The sequence below is a fragment of the Mobula hypostoma genome, chromosome 8, assembly GCF_963921235.1.
Source record: "Mobula hypostoma chromosome 8, sMobHyp1.1, whole genome shotgun sequence".
Classification (NCBI taxonomy): Eukaryota; Metazoa; Chordata; class Chondrichthyes; order Myliobatiformes; family Myliobatidae; genus Mobula; species Mobula hypostoma.
The window spans coordinates 89,390,471-89,411,393 of NC_086104.1; the positions used below are offsets into that span (position 1 = coordinate 89,390,471).

The 20,923-nt window shown below is 37.6% G+C and overlaps 1 protein-coding gene across 3 annotated transcripts in view; it reads left to right on the forward strand.

The window, feature by feature from the left end:
- The window catches only part of rmnd1 (required for meiotic nuclear division 1 homolog), a 157,816-nt gene that overhangs the window by 85,574 nt on the left and 51,319 nt on the right, over window positions 1-20,923 (forward strand). For all 3 annotated transcript variants that reach the window (XM_063056289.1, XM_063056290.1, XM_063056291.1), the window contains 3 exons: window positions 16,662-16,737; window positions 19,244-19,283; window positions 20,181-20,281. In XM_063056289.1, coding sequence (XP_062912359.1) covers window positions 16,662-16,737; window positions 19,244-19,283; window positions 20,181-20,281 — 217 coding nt within the window. The remainder of the gene's footprint in view (window positions 1-16,661; window positions 16,738-19,243; window positions 19,284-20,180; window positions 20,282-20,923) is intronic.

A 20,923-nucleotide genomic window follows, 5' to 3' on the forward strand; every position in this document is an offset into this window, starting at 1 on the left:
TGTAGACCATGAGGAATATTGCTCCTTCAAAACATGTTTGACGTCTGAGCACAGGCAGAAGTTCATCCAGGTGTGCTGCAGATCAATGTTCTATCTCTTAATTTATACATTAGTGCAAGACTGAGATAAGCAGATCTGAAGGCAAGCTGAGGAAATGTGAGATGTCCTTTGTTCCTGATATTGGGACAGAGCCATCAGTCAGTTGCTGGAGACCCAATACAGTGTGATCACTATGTGCATCAGGCAGCACCCTGTTGGAACTGTGTATGTTGTCATGAAGTGTATACCAGAAGACAGGGGTTGTGCTTCTTCTTGCCCAAAAGAAAAGACAGTTACAAGTTGAGGTAAAATGAAGCAGCTCATGACTCATCTTTGGACAAGACAAGTGTAGAGCATGAAGGTAGCTGTCATTCACTTACATTGCCATCAAAGAAGTCCTTGTATCCTGAAGGTTCACCCGGTGTAAGAAGTTAAAAAGAAAATTGTATTGTCCACTCCTAGTACTGGAAACAGTTTCCTTCATCCCCTACCTCTTATTCAAATAAACATTCCTTCAGCTCATTAATTGCTTTTCAATATCCTGTCCTTCAGGTTCCACTGTATATTGACATGTAACATTGCCACTCTACTGCTTAATGAGTAAGATGTGATGCTGGTACTAGAGAATATTTAATAAAATAGAAACCATATTTTGTTAAACATCCATGTGCAATTCCTTGATTAAACAGAATTTCTTCAACTTCTGTTTCCTGCTGCTTCTGAGATGCATTTGTATTATATATTTTGGCTTTTGGATTCCTTAATAGCCTGTACCATCAGCTTCTGTCAAGGTAAGGTTCAGCCATCAGGACAAGGAGCAGCATGTAGGTACTCAATCAGAGACGTGTTGGGAGGAAAATCAAGTGAGATGCAAGAGCATTTTCAAGGAAGTTCTCTTTTATCTCACTGACCACTGACACTAATATTTCCTTCTAGGTAAGTGCTATATTATTTGTCTGCTGAAGTCTGGCTTCTTGAATACATGAAAACCATAGCAAGACTGCAGATATAGTACCTGTCATTATGTTTAATAAGTCCATGGAGAATTTGTTGCAGGTATTCACCCTGAATAATAATAATAATTGATTAGGTACAAAGAGGATCTGTATTAGCTGATAATTACTTTATTGATTCAGTTAAAAGCAAACATGCAAGTCACGAAAAACTAAATATTAGTGTGCATACACATGGGGTTTCTCCAACCCTCCTTGAACAGCTAAAGAATAGAAAAGGTAATACACTATCTAGCTGTTCCTCTTCATTGCAGTATAATTTCCATGTTTCTAATGTTGGGTCATCCATTTCTGCATAGGTGCAATGCTATATACAATTAAAATCCTGTATTCTTATTGTCCTTCTTAACAGATTGAGCTGCTGTGTTTCGATTTCATTGACCTAATTAGCCTGTGTCAGCCTCAGAATCAGGTTTAATATCGCTGTCATATGTCATGAAATTTGTTGTTCTGCGGCAGCAGTACATTACAATACATAATGATAAAAGCTATAGATTACAATAAGAAGTATATACAGTGCATTCAAGTTAACTGGGCCTTCAGTTAATCAAGGCAGCTGTTTATTGGGATAACTCAATGAACAAAAGCTAATCAAGAAAATTGCTGGGATTGCCTTTGCTTGTTGGGACACTATGCCATTTAATTGGGGAAGGAAATTGCTACTGAACGAGTTCTAACTAGTGTCAATCACACACACTTGTTTGGCCTTTAGATGTTACACCATGCTTGGAGCAAACAGTTTTTAAATAGCGTTGGTTGTGTGTCTTTGTGTTCAAAGAGCAGTGATTTTTGTCACTGATAGTTGGTGAGAAATAAGCAGTAAAACACTTCAGAACAGTTTTGTTCACTGGGGTTTCAAGCATTCAGGCTTGGAGATGGCAGAAATGGCCGGAAATGAAACTAAAATGATTTCACTAATTCCAACATTTTAGGAACTATGAAGAATTTGAAGTTATTGACAATCAATTCAGATTCAAAGTATATTTATTATCAAAGTATACAATCCTGAAATTCGTCTTCCCCACAGTCACGAAACTAAGAAGACCATGGAACCAACCCATTCAAAGAAAAAAATCAAACGTCAAAACCCCTCTCCCACATCCAAAAAATCGTACAAATGGCAACAGAATAAAATGAGTGGAAAAAAAAACAGAATATAAATCATAAAATCAAAAGGTATATTTCAGTATTGTTCACCTCAATGTTCATTATCTGCAGACCGTACAAATTCAAAAATAGCCCAAAAATAGAAGGAGATCACAGGGTCACCAGATGCTGCAGAGGTTTACACAGGTGAAGTTTCATTCTTCCTTTCCAAGCTTGCATAAAAGGCATTGAGCTCATCTGGGAGAGAAGCATCACAGCCATTCATGTGGTTAGGTTTCGCTTTATAAGATTTAATGGCCTGCAAATCCTGCCAGAGCTGGTGTGTATCTGATTCCATTTCTTATCTCAATTGGAACTGTTTATCACCCTGAAAATAGCCTTCCATAGGTTGTGCCTGGACTTCATGTATAGTCTGGATCATCAGTCTTTAATGCCACAGATCTAGTCCTCAGCAGACTACAGATTTCCTGGATCATCATGGCTTTTCATTGGATCTGGCTCAAGCTTACGGCAACATTACTTTATTACTTTTCCACCAGGCTTGTGCCTCTTCCTTTAAACTTGAGTCACTTTCTTTGGTCTCCCTGAGATTGACCCATTCAAACCAGTTTAGCTACAGTAGGTCAGCCAAACACTGTGCTCAGACTTCTTCAGATCACAGGCTGTTTCTTCCATTAGCCTGTCACTTCTAACTAATCAAATAAAACAGCTTCTTATTTGCAAATGATCTCTGGTTTAGCAGACTATCAGTAGGGACTTCACTGTGTCCACTTCTGGTTGCTCTGACCAAACCATCCTTGAGCAAGATCCAGTTCACAAAATAGTGGCCACAAGAACAGTCTCACAAAATGGCAGCCTTCACTCCTTCAACCCTGTTGCAATTTATTTTGTCTACTCCCACTGCTCTTGAATGTTTCCAGTTAAATGTTTTGCAGATTTTACTGCCTTTCTGCTCAGTACTCACCTGTCTGCTCCATGTAGCTTAAGCATGGTATGTTCATATGTACCTGGCTAAATTGCTGCAGCATCTTTGCATTCCCTATTTCAATGATCATCTTCAGATCCTCTCCCGGCTGAACAAGGTTTGTCCTTTAGTCTGAACTCTCCACAGCACCTGCTAACACTGTTTGTATGAACTTATGAGTGATGTGGCAGCAAATGAAAACTCAATTAATTCTCTAATGGGAGTATGAATGACTGAAGTGTGGGTATCTGTTTAGGGGGTATGGCTGTTATGGAAGTGTCTTAATTTTGACAACCATTATATTTACTAACAAATCACTGGGGTGCGCATGGGTGCGGTGGGGAAGCCCATATATGTCAGAAATATACAGTTGCAAGAAATAGTTTGTGAATTCTTTGCAGTTACCTAGTTTTCTGCATTAATTGTGGTCTGATCTCCATCTAAGTCACAATAATAGACGAACACAATCTGTCTAAACTAATAACACACAAACAATTGTACTTTTCCTGTCTTTATTGAGCACATTGTTTAATCATTCATAGTTCAGGCTGGAAAAAAGTATATGGACCATTGTTTTTAATAACTGGTAGAACCTCCTTTAGCAGCCGTAGCCTCTACCAAATGTTCCCTATAGCTGCTGATCAAACTTGCACAACGGCGAGGAGGAATTTTAGACTAATCCTCCATTAAAAAAACTCTTTCATATTTCTGGGATACCTTGCATGAACAGCCTTCTTCAGATCATGCCACAGCATCCCAAGTGAATTATGGACTGGACTCTGACTTGGCATTCTAAAACACAAATTTTCTTCTTTTTAAAATCATTCTGTTGTTAATTTACTCTTGTGTTTCGGATCACTGTCATTCTTCTGTAAAATGTCTTGATACAATTTTGAATTCATTGTTCGCTCAATGATTGCAAGCTGCCCAGGCCCTGAGGCAGCAAAGCAGCCCCAAGCCATGATTCTCCTTCCACCATGCTGCACAGTTGGGATAAGGTTTTGGTGTTGGTGTGCAGTGCCATTTTTCCCTCCAAACATAGAGGTGTGGATTTATGCCAAAACGTTCAACTTTTGTCTCATCTGTCCACAGAACAATGTCCCAGAAGCATTGTAGAACATCCAGGTGGTCTTTTACAAACTTTTTTTTTGTAATATAATTTTTATTGAGTTTTCAAAAAGAATACATGAAAAGATAAAATCTACCCTCCCCCCCACCATATATATAGTCCTACCTAAAAAGAAAGAAAGAGAGAAAAAAGAAAAGAACCGCCTGGGTGTTGGAAGGTTTCCACATGCTCCATGGGATTCAAAATAAATTTGGTATAATTATTCGTTACTTTCCCCAAGGGACCAAGGTGTTTATCGGAGCACTTAAATGCCATCCTATCTTTTGTAAATAAGGGCGCCAAATATTCAGAAATGTTACATATTTATCTCTTAAATTATAAGTAATTTTTTCGAGTGGAATAGAACTAGCCATTTCATTATTCCAGCGATCCATACTTAAATATGAATCAGATTTCCAAGTAACTGCTATAGTCTTCTTAACTACTGCCAATGCAATTTTTATAAATTCTTTCTGATATTTATTCAATTTAAGTTTCAGTTTTATCCCTTCAATATCACCTAATAGAAATAATACAGGGTTATGTGGAAGTTGAGTTCCAGTAATTTGTTCCAATAAGACTCTTAAATTTATCCAAAAGGGTTGAATTTTAAAACAAGACCAAGTAGAATGTAAAAAAGTACCAATTTCTTGATTACACCGAAAGCATTTATCAGATAGATTTGAATTTAATCTATTTATTTTTTGTGGTGTAATATATAATTGGTGTAAAAAATTATATTGTACTAATCTAAGTCGAACATTTATTGTATTTGTCATACTGTCAAGACAGAGTCTTGACCAATTTGTTTCATCAATATTAATATTCAAATCTGTTTCCCATTTTTGCTTTGACTTATGGGTTCCTTGTTTAATTGTCTGTTCTTGAATCAAATTATACATACAAGAAATACATTTTTTAATTTTCCCTTTTTGGATTAAAATTTCAATTTCATTAGGTTTTGGCAAAAACATTGTTTGACCCAGCTTACCTTTTAAGTAAGCCCTTAATTGAAAGTAACAAAAGAAAGTATTATTAGATATTTTATATTTATCCTTTAATTGTTCAAATGACATCAATATACCTCGTTCAAAACAATCTCCTATAAATTTAATCCCTTTTTGGTACCAATTATATAAAAGTTGATTGTCCATTGTAAAAGGAATAAGTCTGTTTTGAAACAAAGGTCTCCTTGCTAATATAGATTTCTGTGTTTCATTATCAACATTTATCTTATTCCATAAATCAATCAAATGTGTTAATATAGGAGATTCTTTCTTTTCCCGTATCCATTTAGATTCCCATTTATATATAAAATCTTCAGGTCTATTTTCTCCTATCTTGTCTAGTTCTATTTTAATCCATGCTGGTTTTTGATCATCGAAGAAAGATGCAATAAATCTAAGTTGATTTGCTTTATAATAGTTTTTAAAGTTTGGAAGTTGTAACCCTCCTAACCCAAATTTACATGTCAATTTTTCGAATGATATTCTTGACATTTTACCTTTCCAAAGAAATTTTCTCACACATTTATTTAACTCTTGAAAAAATTTCTGTGGCAATTGTATTGGTAATGTTTGAAACAAATACTGTAATCTAGGAAATATATTCATTTTTAGAACATTGACTCTACCTACTAATGTTATTGGTAGTATCATCCATTTGTCAAAATCTTCTTGAATTTTTTTCAACAGTGGTAAATAATTAAATTTATATAAATTCTTTACATCATTATCAAGTCTTATACCTAAATACTTTATACCATTTACCAGCCATCTAAATTGGGTTACTAATCGACATTGACTATAGTCTCCTTTAGTAAGAGGTAAAATTTCACTTTTATCCCAATTTATTTTGTAACCTGATACCTTCCCATATTCATCCAATCTAGAAGATAATTTATGTAACGAATGTTGTGGGTTTGTTAAATAGATCAAAACATCATCGGTAAAAAGATTAATTTTATATTCCTCCTGATTAACTCTAAAACCCATAATATCTGGATCAATTCTGATTAGTTCTGCTAATGGCTCTATCGCCAGTACAAATAAAGCAGGTGATAATGGACAACCTTGTCTAGTTGACCTTTTTAACTGGAATGGTGTTGAAATTTGAGAATTTGTCACTACTTTAGGTTTAGGGTTAGAATTTAAAGTTTTAATCCAATTTATAAAAGATGTTCCTAACCCATATTTTTCTAATACTTTAAATAAAAAATCCCATTCTAATCTATCAAATGCTTTTTCTGCATCCAAAGCTACTACTATACTCTTCTCATCCCTTTTTTGTGCCAAATGAATTATACTGAGTAGCCGAGTTACATTATCTGCCAATTGTCTATTTTTAATAAATCCTGTTTGATCCATATGTATTAATTTTGGTAAATATTTAGATAATCTATTCGATAAAATTTTTGCTATTATTTTATAATCCGTATTCAATAAAGAAATAGGCCTGTATGATGTTGGTTTCATAGGGTGTCTGTCTTTTTTTGGCAATACTATTACAATCGCTGTTGAAAAAGATTCTGGAAGTTTATGTATTTTTTCTGCTTGACGTATTAGTTCCATAAAAAGAGGAAATAATAAATCTTTAAATTTTTTACAAAATTCAGGTGGAAAACCATCTTCTCCTGGAGATTTATTACTTTGGAGTGATCCTAAAGCTTCTTCAACTTCTTTTAATGTAAAAGGCATATCTAATCCCCTCTGTTCTTCCAAATTCAATTTTGGAAGAGAAATTTGTGATAAAAACCTTTATCTCATTAACATCATTTTGGGATTCAGATTGATATAATTCAGAATAGAAATTTTTAAAAGTTTCATTTATTTCAAGAGGTTTATAAGATATTTTATTTGCCCTTGTTCTAATTGCATTTATTGTTTTGGAAGCTTGTTCTGTTTTCAACTGCCAGGCAAGAATTTTATGTGCTCTCTCACCTAACTCATAATACCTTTGTTTAGTTCTTATAATTGCTTTTTCCGTTCTTTATGTCTGAAGCGTATTATATTGTAACTTCTTATTGACAAGTTGTCTTCGTTTTTCTTCTGACATATATCTTTGAGATTCTTTTTCTATTTTTGTAATCTCTTTTACCAATTGATCTAGTTCTGCCATATATTCTTTCTTAATTTTAGACGTATAACTTATTATCTGGCCCCTAAGATATGCTTTCATCGCATCCCATGATATAAATCTATCATCCACTGAATGAAAATTTGTATCCAAAAAAAATTGAATCTGCTTTTTCATAAAATCACAGAAATCTTGACGTTTTAATAATGTTGAATTAAATCTCCATCTATAAGCCACTTCTTCCTTATCAGCCATTATTATTGTCATTAATAAAGGAGAATGATCTGATAATATTCTTGCTTTATATTCCATATTTTTCACTGTGTTGAATATGCATTGATAATAGAAACAAATCTATCCTTAAGTAAGTTTTATGTCTATGGGAATAGAACGAATAGTCTCTTTCTTTAGGATTGATTCTTCTCCATATATCAATCAAATTTAAATCCTTCATCAATGATAAAGTTAAATTTACTACCTTCGATTTTATAACAGTCTTGGTTGATCTATCTAAGACTGGGTCTAAGCAAAAATTAAAGTCTCCTCCAACTAATATTTTTTCATGTGCATCCGCCAAATTCAGAAAAGCTTCTTGTATGAATTTTGCATCATTTTCGTTTGGTGCATAAATATTCATAAAAGTCCATAATTCAGAAAAAAGTTGACAATGTATAATCACATATCTCCCTGCAGAATCAGTTATTACATTTTGTATTCTAATTGGTAACGTTTTATTGATCAAAATTGCTACTCCCCTCGCTTTTGAATTAAATGAAGCCGCAACAACACTACCCACCCAATCTCTCTTTAGTTTCTGATGTTCTGTTTCTGTTAGGTGCGTTTCCTGTAAAAAAGCTAAATCTATCTTCATTTTTTTAATATGTGTTAAGATTCTTTTTCTTTTCACTGGTCCATTAAGCCCATTAACATTAAAACTCAAAAGATTCAATAAGTTAGTCATTATTCTTAACAAAGTTACTCCAATCTAAAACATTACTTATCTTCTCAACTCTCATAATTCCTTGGGGAATCTCTTTAAACTTCACTATGTGTTTCCCTCCTAACCTTCCAGGCAAAAAGAAAAGAATAGATAGAAAGAATACAAAAAAAGAAAAAACAAAATACCCCCCCCCCACTAATGTTGTGAATGAAAAGATACACAACACTACCCCCCTCCATTTTACGGGTCGTGGCAAAAGTCACGCTTGCACACATGATTAGCGTAGCAATCGATCAGTGCTTCTTCCAGCTCCCCCGCAACAAAAAAAAATTATATATATATATAGGCAAAATTAATGTTACTATTCCCAACTAATATTCCTCCAGTTTTAACCTTTCTTACCCCCCTCGTATAATTAATGATATATTTATACATTCATCCAGCTTCAAAAATCCAACAAGTCCATTCTTTAACCCAATCTTCATCTTCAATCTATCTCGCTCCCCTGGATTTGTTCTTGTATCTGGTGAATATTCAGAGAATCTCGCACAAACTGCTCTGCTTTCTGGTAGTCATCAAAAAATCTTTTTTCTCCACCAGGCAAAAAAATCTTCAAGGTTGCAGGATAACGCAGTATAAATTGATAACCATGATCCCATAGGGGTTTTTTCACTGGATTAAATTTCTTCTTTCTCTTCAAAAGTTCATAACTTATATCAGGGTAGATAAAAACTTTGTTCCCTTTAATTATCAATGGCCCTTTTCTATCCTTGGCAGCTCGAGCAGCTGCCTGTAGAATCCTTTCCTTGTCTTGAAATCTTAAGAATTTTATTAAACTCAATCGTGGATATTGGTCATCTTTTGGTTTTGGTCTTAGAGCTCTATGTGCCCGCTCAATTTCAATTGGTCAAACCTCCTCTTCCATTTGCAAAACATCCGGGATCCATTTTTGAAAAAATTCTATTGGTTTTTCTCCCTCCATACCTTCTTTAAGACCAACAATTTTAATATTATTACGTCTACTAAAATTTTCCAACATGTCCACTTTCTCCAAGAGTCGATTTCTTTCCGAGTTCCAGACAAGCAGATCATTTTCTGTTTTTTCCACTCTATCATTCATATGCCCCATTGCTCTTTCCATCTTTTGAAGTTTCTTATCCATTTTGTCCTGTCTTTCCATAACTTTATTATAGCACATCTTTGTATCTCTAAGCTCTTCTCTTACTTTTCTTAGTTCAGCCGTTAATTGCAATATAGCCTCTCTTATGTCTCTATCATCTCTTTTACTTCCAATCGCTTCCAATTCTTCCTCCTCTTCTTCATCTGTGTTCTCTGCAGAATCCAATTCTGACTCTGAGTCATTTCCAATTGCAGTGGCTGTCGGTTCTTGTAGTTTGTGTTGTGTCGATTTGCGCATGCGCTCTTCTTTGTGCATGCACGTTTCCGGTGTCTTCTTCGAAGAACCCGTTACCACCGCCATTGCTCCCTGTTCTACCGAAGGAGATCCAACCTGAGTCCGAGGCTCCATCGTTGCAGTAGGCCCTTTTTTCTTCCCCTTTCGCGGCTGCTTCGCAACAGCAGATTTCTTTTGTTGCGGTTTAGGAGGCATATCGTAAAGTAGTCTTACAAAGTTTATAAATAGTTTTCAGAAAATATTTATTAACTTTGTTTTGTTTAAACGGTACTTTACTGATTTGTTGCGGGAGAGCTGGATTTACACGTCTCAATCCCACGTCATCACGTGACGCCCCCCCCCCCATCTTTTACAAACTTGAGACTGTGCAGCAATGTTTTTGGAGAGCAGTGGTTTCCTCTGTGGTGTCCTTCCATGAACAATTCTTGTTCAGTGTTTCTCTTTTAGTGGACACATAAACAGAGTAGCAACAGTACTGAGTTTCCTCCATTTGTATATATTTTCTCTTACTGTGGACTGATGAACACTTAGGTCCTTAGAAATGCTTTTGTAGCCTTTTCCAGCTTCATGCATCTCTACAATTCTTATAAGGTCCGCTGAAAATTGTTTTGATGGAGGTATGGTGCACATAAGCAGATTTCTTTTGAGAAGAGCAGGCTCTGTCAGTAACCTGATTTTGTCTGTTTTTTTTATAGTGCAGTACAACCCCTACCTCTAATCTAATCTCACTGATTGGAACACCAGACTCCAATTTGCTTTTGTAGAAGGCGTTACCCCAGAGGTTCACATACTTTTTTGAAACTAGACTGTGATTGTTTCAATGGTGTACTCAGTATTGACAAGTAGTAGAACGTGTTCAATAAAGACAGGAAAAGTACAATTGTTTGTGTGTTATTAGTTTAGGCAGGGTGTTTCTCTATTATTGTGACTTAGATGAAGATCAGACCACACTTTATGAGTAAGTAATGCAGAAAAGCAGGTAATTGCAAAGGGTTCACAGAATTTTTCTTGCAACTGTACATGCTAATGTGAATATCGATCTGTGAACTCCTGGCTTCTACTTTTCTGCAGAGTCTGAATAAACCTACAAGTGATAGAGTGGAAGTGAATGACTGGGGAAAAATGCATCATTTGCATAAAATTGGGTGAATATTAGTCGAGGATGGAGATATGGGGAGTGAAAGGTAAGGCAGAATGCCGCTGAAATCCAAGTGTGCATGTGGAGTGAGGGGATTGGCATTACTGACAATACTGACACATGTTGTCCATCCCCAATTGCTCCTGAACTGAAGAGGCATTGAGTCGAGCACACCTGTGGATCTGACTTCTGCTTAGGATAGACTGGGTAAAGATGGCCAGTTTCCTTTGCTGAAGGATGAATTTGAAAATGAGAGGAAAGAGGGTGCGTAAAGCGCAGAGTGTAACTGTATCAGCAAGATTCTCAACACTGCATCCTGGACTTGGATAAAACTCTTCTGCTGTGCATAACCTTTACATGACGACACTGGAAATTAAAGGAGTAAGACACTTGGTCTGAAAGATTCATGACTTGATAGGGCCGAGATAAGATGAATGATAGGTTAGAAGAGCAAGAGGCTTATCTTATTGAAGCATTCAAAATTCTGATGGTGCTTGATATGATAAATTTGGATCTGAAAATTTCTTCATCCACTGCAAAGTGAATCTTTGAAACTCCCTGTCAAAGTGAACTATACATTTAGTGGCCACTTTATTAGGTACACCTGATCAGTTAGTGCAAATATGTAATCAACCAACTATGTGCCAGCAATGCAGTGTGTAAAAGCATGCAGACATGGTCAAGAGGTTCAGAGTGGGGAAGAAAGTGCCTTTGACCGTGGAATGATTGTTGGTGCCAGGCAGAGTAGTTTGAGTATCTCAGGAACTACTGATCTCCTGGAATTTTCACACACAACAGTATCTGGAGTTTACAGAGAATCGTGCACAGAAACATCCACTGAGCAGCAGTTCTGTGGGTGAAATGGCTTGTTAATGAGAGAAGTCAGAAACTAGAGTAGTTCAAGCAGACAAGAAAGCGACTTTAACTCAAGTAACCACGCGTTACAACAGTGGTTTGCAGAAGAGCATCTTAGAATGCACAACACGTTGAACCTTGAAGTGGATGGGCTACAGCAGCGGGAGATCACAAATATACCCTCCTCGACCGCTTTAATTAGGTACAGGAGGCACATTAAAAAGTGGCCACTGAGTGTAGAAACTCAGTTGCTCAAAAAATTGATTTAAGATGGGGGTGGACCACTAAGAGTGAGACAGGAACATAGTGTGTATTTTACCTGAAACAGGAAAATTCAGTTTTCATGCCACTGGGTTGAAGGCTACCCAAATGGAATACAAGCTGCTGTTCCTCTAGTTTGTTTTTGCCCTAGAGACAGACATACTGGTTGGAAATGGGAGAGGTGTTGAAGTAGAATGCAACCAGAAGCTCAAGGTGGATGTTGGAGACAGAATGCAGGTGTACTGCAAAACACTTGCCTAGTTTACACTTTGTCTCACTAATGGAAAGGAAACCACATCAAGAGCACCAAATGCAATTGACAGGTTTGGAGGAGATGCATGTGAATCTCTGCCTCACCTGCAAGGGCTGTGTAGGCACCTGGATGATTGTAAGGGATAAGGTGTAGAGACAAGTGTTGTATTTTCTATGGTTGCAGGGGAGAGCGACCAGGTACGAAGGAAATGAGTGGGGAAAGATGAGTAGACTAGGGAGTGATGAAGAGAGTGGTTCCTGAACAAAGCTGTAAGATAAGGAGAGAAGTTGTGACTGATGTGGAGATCTAATTGAAACTGGTAGAAATGGCAAAGAATAATCTGATGGATGTGGAGACTAGTAGAGTGAAAGGTGAGGACCAAGAAGTTTATTAGCACGAGATTCTGTAGATGCTGGAAATCCAGAGTAACACACAACAATGCTGTAGGAACTCAGCAGGTCAGGCAGCATCTATGGAAAGGAATAAAAAAAATCAGCATTTCAGGCTGAGACCCTTCATTGAGACTGGAAAGGATGGAGGAAGAATAAAAAGGTGGTGGAGGGGAAGAAGTTCAAGCTAGAAGGTGATAGGTGAATCCAGGTGAGGGGGAAGGTAGGTGGGTGAAAGGGCAATGAAGTTAGAAGATGGGTGGTGATGGGGGCAAAAGGTAAAGGGCTGAAGAAGAAGGAATCTGACAGGAGAGGAGAGTGGACCATGGGAGAAGGGAAGGAGGAGGGCAACCAGTGGGACATGATAGGTAAGGAGAAGAGGTGAGTCAGAATGGGGAATGGAACAAGAGGGAAGGAGGAGGATGAGAAATTACTGGAAGTTAGAGAAATCAATGTTTATGCTGTCAGGACATTGTCACTATTCTGTCCGGGAAGGGCTAGGTGAGAAGCAAAGTGCAGGAAATAGAGGAGCTGCAAGTGAGAGAGTGCCAGCATTTCTGTTGGAGAAAAAAACTATGATTCCTGGAAAAGGAAGTCATTTAAGAAGTCCTGGAATAGAAATCCTCATCTTGAGAACGGATGTGGTGGGAAGGGAGAGACAGAGGCAAAATGATAGTATCCTTGCGGGAGATGGGATGGTAAACAGTGCAGTTAAATTAGCTGTGAGAGTCCAACAATTTGTGAAGATATGAAACTCATAATGTATCTTTCTCTCAGAAATTGTTTAATTTATTTTACACACTAAGAACATTATGCACCTTTATCTACTTTGCACTTATGAAATAAGGTAAGGAAACTAATGTTGAAGATATTTTAGGAAAATTATTTTTTTTTATTTAACGATTATTGTTTCAGATGAGTTGTAATTGATATATGGGTAATGAGGTCTCAAATCTAAATAAAAGCTAACCTTGGAATAGTCAGCAGTATTTGTGGAGAGTAAAATACAAATTAATAAAGATAATGCTGTCATATTGAGCTCAAGTACTTTTTGATTACAGAAATCAACAGTTATTTATATCTTCTGTATTATTCAACTGCTATTCAATCCTCTGTTTGGAAAAATGAGTAAAGTGCCTATGTTTTCACATGTTTAATTCAACATAAACATAGAACTTAGAAATCTACAGCTCATTACAGGTCCTTGGCCCACAATGTTGTGCCGCCTACTCAAGAAACTGCCTAGAATTTCCCTACCGCTTAGCCCTCTGTTTTTCTAAGCTCCATGCACCCAACAGTTTCTTAAAAGACCCTATTGTATCCACCTCTACCACCGTTACTAGCAGTGCATTGCACGCACCCACCATTCTCTGCGTGAAAAACTTACCCCTGACATCCCCCGCCCCGCCCCCGTGCCTACTTCAAAGCACCTTAAAACTATGCCTCCTCATGTTAGCTATTTCAGCCCTGGGAAAAAGCCTCTGGCTATCCACACGATCAATGCCTCTCATCATCTTGTACACCTGTAATCATCTTATACACCTCTATCAGGTCCCCTGTCATCCTCTGTCGCACCAAGGAGAAAAGGCCAAGTTCAATCAACCTATTCTCATAAGGCATGCTCTCCAATCCAGGCAACATCCTTGTAAATCTCCTCTGCACTCTCTGTATAGTATCCACATTCTTCCTGTAGTGAGATGACCAGAACTGAATACAGTACTCCAAGTGGGGTCTGACCAAGGTCTTATATAGCTGTAACATTACCTCACAGCTCTTGACCTCAATCCCACAGATGATGAAGGCCAACACACCATACGCCTTCTTAACAACACTGTCAACCTGCACAGCAGCTTTGAGTGTCCTAAGGACACGGACTCAACGATCTCTCTGATCCTCCCCACCGCAAAGAGTCTTACCATTAATATTATATTCTGTCTTCAAATTTGACCTACCAAAATGAACCACTTCATACTTGTCTGGGTTAAACTCCATCTGCCACTTCTCAGCCCAGTTCTGCATCCTATCGATGTCCCGCTGTAACCTCTGACAACCCTCCAGATTATTCACAAAGACTATTTTATGTTTAAACTTGGTGTTTTTTTATAGGTAGATAGATGAATAATACTTTATTGATCGCACAGGAGTTTTATCCCCAAGCATTGAGGGCTGTATGGTGTTGAAGGCACTTGAGAAATCAAAAAACATGATCCTCTCAGTGCTGCCCTGCTTATCCAAGTGGGAGTAGGCTCTTTTCAGCAGGTAGATGACAGCATCGTTGACTGCAATGTGCTCCTGGTAGGCAAACTGCAGGGATTCAAGGGCTGATCTGTCTAGGAGTCGGAAGTGAGCCAGGACCATCCTCTCTAGGGTCTTGATGTGTGAGGTCAGGGCCACTAGATGTAGTCATGCAACACTTCTGTTTAGCCCTTCTTGGATACTGGGACCACACATGATGTTTTCTACACGGTTGGGACCCTTTCCAGGCTGAGACTTAGATTGAAAACATGCTGTGTGACTCCACACAACTGCCCAGCACGCTCCTTCAGGACCTTGGAATTTACACCATGTGGTCCCAATGCTTTGCCGTTTCTGGGTTTCCCCACAGCCCTTCTCATCTGCTTAGTAGGGAAGGTGAGTCCATGATGACTGGGTAGTTGGTGGAAGATGGGATGAAGTTCGGGACGATAGCAGTTGGTTTGTGGAGGTGTGGATGGTAGGTGCAGGGCAGGGAGGGGATGTAGACAGTGGTAGCCTGTGTTGTTCATCTACATGTTCAACTGGAGAAGGGAGGAGGGAAGAGGAGAGATGTTGTTGCTGAGGGAGCATTAGGTGCCTCAGCACCAGGACTGGTGTGCTCAAGGGGTGTGAACAGGAGGGCAATTGTCAAACATATTGAAGAATTGGTTTAATTCATTAGCCCATTCACGGCTGCATTCCAATAAAGCCAGTGATGTTCTTCATGCCTCTCCACACCTCTCATGTGCTACTCTGCCTAAGCTTGTTCACCAGCTTTCTCCTGCACATGTTTCAATTCCTCCCTGTCTTCTAATCTAAAGGCTCTCTTTTTGTGGTTGAGAAGAGCCTTTAGATCATTGGTGACCCATGGTTTGTTGTTGTTGTTGGGGAAGCAGCAAACAGTCCTTGATGCTATTACAGTATCCACACAGAAGTTGATGTAGCCAAAGATGCAATCAGTAAGTCCATTAATGTCCTCCCCATGTGGTTCACAAAGCACATTCCAGTCCGTAATCTCAAAGCAATCCTTCAAGGCTTCAGTGGCCTCTGGAGACAATTTCTTTGCTATCTCAGTGGTAGCTAGCTGTTGCTGTACTTTGAGCTTATACAAGGGCATGAGGTGAACCAAGTTGTGATTGATCTTCCAAGTGGGAGGAGAGTTATGGAGCAATATGCATCTTTAATATTTGCATACAACAGATCCAATGTTTTATTTTCTCTTGTTTGACATTTGACAAACTGATCGAAGGTAGGGAGGGTTGTCAAGAGAGAAACATGGTTGAAGTCTTCCGCTATTGCGATGAACTCATTGGGGTGGTGAGTCTGGAGTCTTGTGATGGTATTATGTATGATGTCACAAGCAGCATCGGGACTGCATCAGGAAGGCGGAATGTAGACAACGAGCAATATGACATGGCTGAATTCACGCGGTAGATAAAACAGATGCAAGCTCACGCCAAGCAGTTCGATGTCAGGATGCAGATTCAGTCTTCCACAGAAATGTGACTGGGATTACACCATCTATTGTTCACAAACACAGCAAGCCCACCTCCCTTCCTCTTAGATTAACTCTGTCTGCTCATATCATTGAAAACCCATTCACAGTCGTGTTGGAACCTGGAATTTCCTTGTGTAATCGTCACTCAGTGAAACACATAACACTGCATTCCCAATGTTTGTTCTGTGTTCTCCTGAGTACTGCTAGTTCCTTCATTTTATTTACCAGTGATCTTAAATTCCCCATTATGATAGACAGAAGATATGGTTTTTATCTCCATTTCTTGTTGTGCCATTTTTTATGGTCATTTATCATTACTATAATATAAAATTCTTTGCAGATTGAATTTTTTTTCTCAATGTTTGTTCTCAGATGCTTCAAATGTCCTGGTAATTGGAACTGAAATGCTGGCCAAGGCAAATGATTATGGATTAATTTTCCTTTTCAGGTAAGTTTGCTTGAAATTTCTGGACTGGCTAGTTTATTTGAAGATGCTGTATTGGTTGAGTGCATTCTAATAGTCAGGGTACACTTACTATCTTTTATAGTTCCCAGAATAGAACTAGCAGTGCAACTATAAACACAAAAGATTCTCCAGGTGCTTGAAATCCAGAATGACATGTACAAAGTGCTGGAGGAACTCAGCATGTCAGGCAGTATATAGAGGAATAAAGAGATGATGTTTTAGGTTAAGATTCTTCATCAGGACGTGCTGACTCGGAAACATTCTCTCCATAGGTGCTGCCTGACTTACTTACTGATTTCCTCCAGCATTTTGTGTATGTTAATTGTGCAGCCCATCAGATTTCTACTAAATTGATAGCCATTCAACAGATGCATTCTCCAAATGCATCTCTATTATTCTGTCATTTGAAACTGTTCAATAAGTGAAGGTTGAACAAATAGTAAATTATAAAGGGTGTATTTAGATAGATTTTAGTTGAACATTAAATAACAAGGATATAGATATTGATTTATTATTAGCACATGTACCAAGATACAGTGAAAAGCTTTTGAATGCCAAAGATACTTCCAGTATTTGACAAATCATATAAATATTGACAGTTCTTAATTTCAAATGTATTTATGCATCAAAGGCAGACAGTTTTACAATTTGTGAAGTACAAGACCCTTTCTTTATCTAACAAGAAGTAGAATGTTAAACCTAGGTCATCGATTACGTTTATAGTGTTTATAATGCAGGAACTGGGCATTCAGACCTGCATATCCATGTGAGTACATGTGCCTCTACCCTTTATCTAACCTCATCATCATATCCTGGTATTTCTTCTCCAGTGTATGTTTCTCAAACTTTGCTGTAAATGCATCTGTTTATCCATCACAATTTCTTGTTCATAATCGCTCTAACTACTTTCAATGAGTGGAGAAAAAAACTCCAGAATTTCCTATTTAATTTAATAGCTATTATCTTTGACATTTGACCTCAAGTTTTAGTCTTGTCCACATGTAGAAACTTCCGTGAATTAATACTATAAAAATATTTCATAAGTTTAAAAACTGTATTACACTGCACTTGATCCTTATTGTGTAGAAGAGGGTTCCAGCCTATTCAGTCTTTCCTGATATGTGCAATCTTTCAGCTCTATCTTTCTTTCTAAGCAAATTTCCAGGGTAGTTATGGCTCTGGATAAGTGAACTGTTCTGAGATAGAGTAAAAGCTTATATTTCAATTATCTGATGATTAGAATTAATTTCAATCTGCCAAGGATCTCATTTGGTCCTTGTATATGAGAATTGTTGGCTTTTGTTGAACTTATGACACCAAAGACTGTCTTGGCACAAATTTGTTTTAAGACAGGACTTCTATATGTTAAGCACTAAATAAATTTTCAAGTTCAGCAGTTTTATATGATGGATAGGCAAGCCAGTGGGATCAGAGTTTCTTGTGGTTAACTGGATGAACATGCCACCCATTTTAATGCTGCTTTCACATGGACTGCAAAATGGTGGTCAGTCTAAACCAATCCTCTGTGGTAGCTATGGTTAAATGCAGGGCATAGAAACTGAAAGAACAGGAATTATATGTGAGTCAATTTGTAGCACACGTCTGATTCTAGCAATATTTCGATGCAGGTGGGGGAAAAGAGAATGGAAGTGTGCATCTGCTTTCCCTGACAAGTTAATGACAAAAGTCTGTATCTAATTCATGCCAAGCCAAAGCTGACAGCAGTGCGGCGAAGATCCCACAACAGCAAGCAAGAACAGAAGTTTGGCTTTGCAAACCTAAAGATTTTAAGACCTTAGAAAAAGCTCATTCTGTGTGGTTGCAACATATTTGGGAAAAGCATAGAATACAGAATTGTATGTTTTATCTAATTTTAAACAATTTCAATCCAAAAAAATTAAAATTCTATTGCCTGAATGAAGCCACATATACCTTCAGCAGAAACTGAAATCTATACCATTAACATATATTCAATTTTCAAAAGCCCTTTTCACAACTATCACCTTCTTCATCTTTAAAAATTTCTAGTCAATCTAAAGCTTCTCTCTCAATCAGGGGTCGGTATCTTTAAAACTCTGTACACCAAGCTCTGCAGGTTCTCTTTCCTCCATCCCCAGACCCCAAAACTTCAAACCCCTCCACTCCTGTTAGCTTCCAGTATAAACTTGTCCAATCCTATCAGAGAGCACTTCTCTAGCCCTGTGACTCAACTGTCTTGCAGCTTTTTCTCTATTCTCTAAAATATGGAAGCTCTTTCCTTTTCTTAAAAAAAAGAAAAAATGCTGTTTTATGAAGAAGTGTGACTACTAATAATTTGAGTAAAATAAATTACCATTTTACATGTTATATATAGATTGCTTCAATCATGGGGTTCCTAAAGCTGTGAAATTATATTTTATCCAATTTATTATCTGGCTGTTAAAAGGTAACAGATGGTCCTCTCTGGGACCTTCTGCAACACTAACGGTTTTATTTCTTGCACACTCAGGGAGGGCTCTGTTGTCTTTTGGAATGTGGAAGATAAAACAGTAAGTTGAATCATTCTGTATGTATCTAGGGTACAGTTTTAAACTGCCTACTCATTATTTGTCTGCGTGTTTAGTCCAGTCCCCATTTTTAGATGACTTGGTATAAAACATTTGTCTTCATTTTAGCCTATGAGACCTACTGCCCACTGGTGCAATAATATCCTGGCAACACACAAGGTTTCAATCTTTGCAATATGCTGTCTACTGGTGTCTCTGACAGCTCTGATTCTACTAGCCAATGGGGAGTATTTGTCATTTGTTTTTTAATCACATCATTTTAGAAAACCTGGGGACCTGCTACCCATTGGTATCATGCAGTTAATTCTCTTAATATACAAATGTAATTGTTATTTGATGTCAGCAGATTTCAGTATTCTGCATTTAAAATAAGCATTATTACTACTGTAGGTTTACTTATTTACCAGCTTTTTAATTATGCAGATGCTAATTTCACAAGAAGTGGTTCCACCATAAATAACATCTAAGTAAATAAAGCTAACTATGGAAGTTCAACTAAATATTTTTAAAACTGGTTGGAATGATAAAACCTTCCAGGAGCTTGTGCACTGACTCAAGATATCAAGGTAGAGATTAGTTATTTATCAATTAAGTGTTGAGTTGCAACAGTATACAGTATTCCTTCTGTATAACCTTAGACATTCTGACTGCACAACCTGAGTAATAATGGGCAATAAACCACTGGGTTACTGAAAACATTAAAATTATGCTGATTGGAAAATCTTGGTTACAGTGATCTTCTACAAATTGAAATTGTTAAGAGATAATATTTTGGTATGTGTTTGTTTTTTATGTGCTGAAGTAGTTTTATAAAAGCCCCTTAATAAAATAAACATGAACTATTTTTACCAGACCTTCCTTTGTAATGGCTAAATGTAGGTGAAACGCATCATGCAAATCTTGGAGCCACATGAAATCCAGCCATATGAAATTGCTTTGGTCCACTGGGAAAATGAGGAAGTCAACTACCGGATTTCGGAGTAAGGACAACTTATTATGTTAATTGTTTAAACTGTTTTCAGCATGCATCTGAAACTTGAACGCCCAGAAAAATCAACATGTTACACTTAATATCCCACACTCCAGAGTCTGCAGCCATTTCACTCAAATCCTGCTAGAAGGCTGTCTAAGCCAGACAGGAGTCTTTAAATCAGAGTGCCATGATTTCAGTAGGTCCCCAATGCTTCAATTAAGTATTGATGTGATTCAGGAACTGCAGCCCAGTACCATAATATGCTGTCTATGACGCCTATATGTAGGTTGGTATTCCTTCAGGTATTTGTTCTTCAAGACATTTCCAACAGGACTGAGGACTTTAAATCGATGTAGAATACTGAAAGAGGGACATGACTGTAGGTTGTGGAAAGGCTTGGCAGGCAAATATATTTTTCGCCTATTTGCACTAGCACAAGCTGATCAAAGGTTGCGGGAAGAAGAAATGAGAAGAATTTTCAGTAGAAGTCTAGAAATCAGTTTGTGGGAGTGCAGTGATACCTGTGAGCTTCTTTGTAGGATAGTGTGCAAAGCCATAATGGCAACAGTATGGAGCAAAAAACAAACTGCTGGAGGAACTCAGAAGGTTAGGCAGCTCTTATGGAGGGAAATGGATAGTCACAATTTAA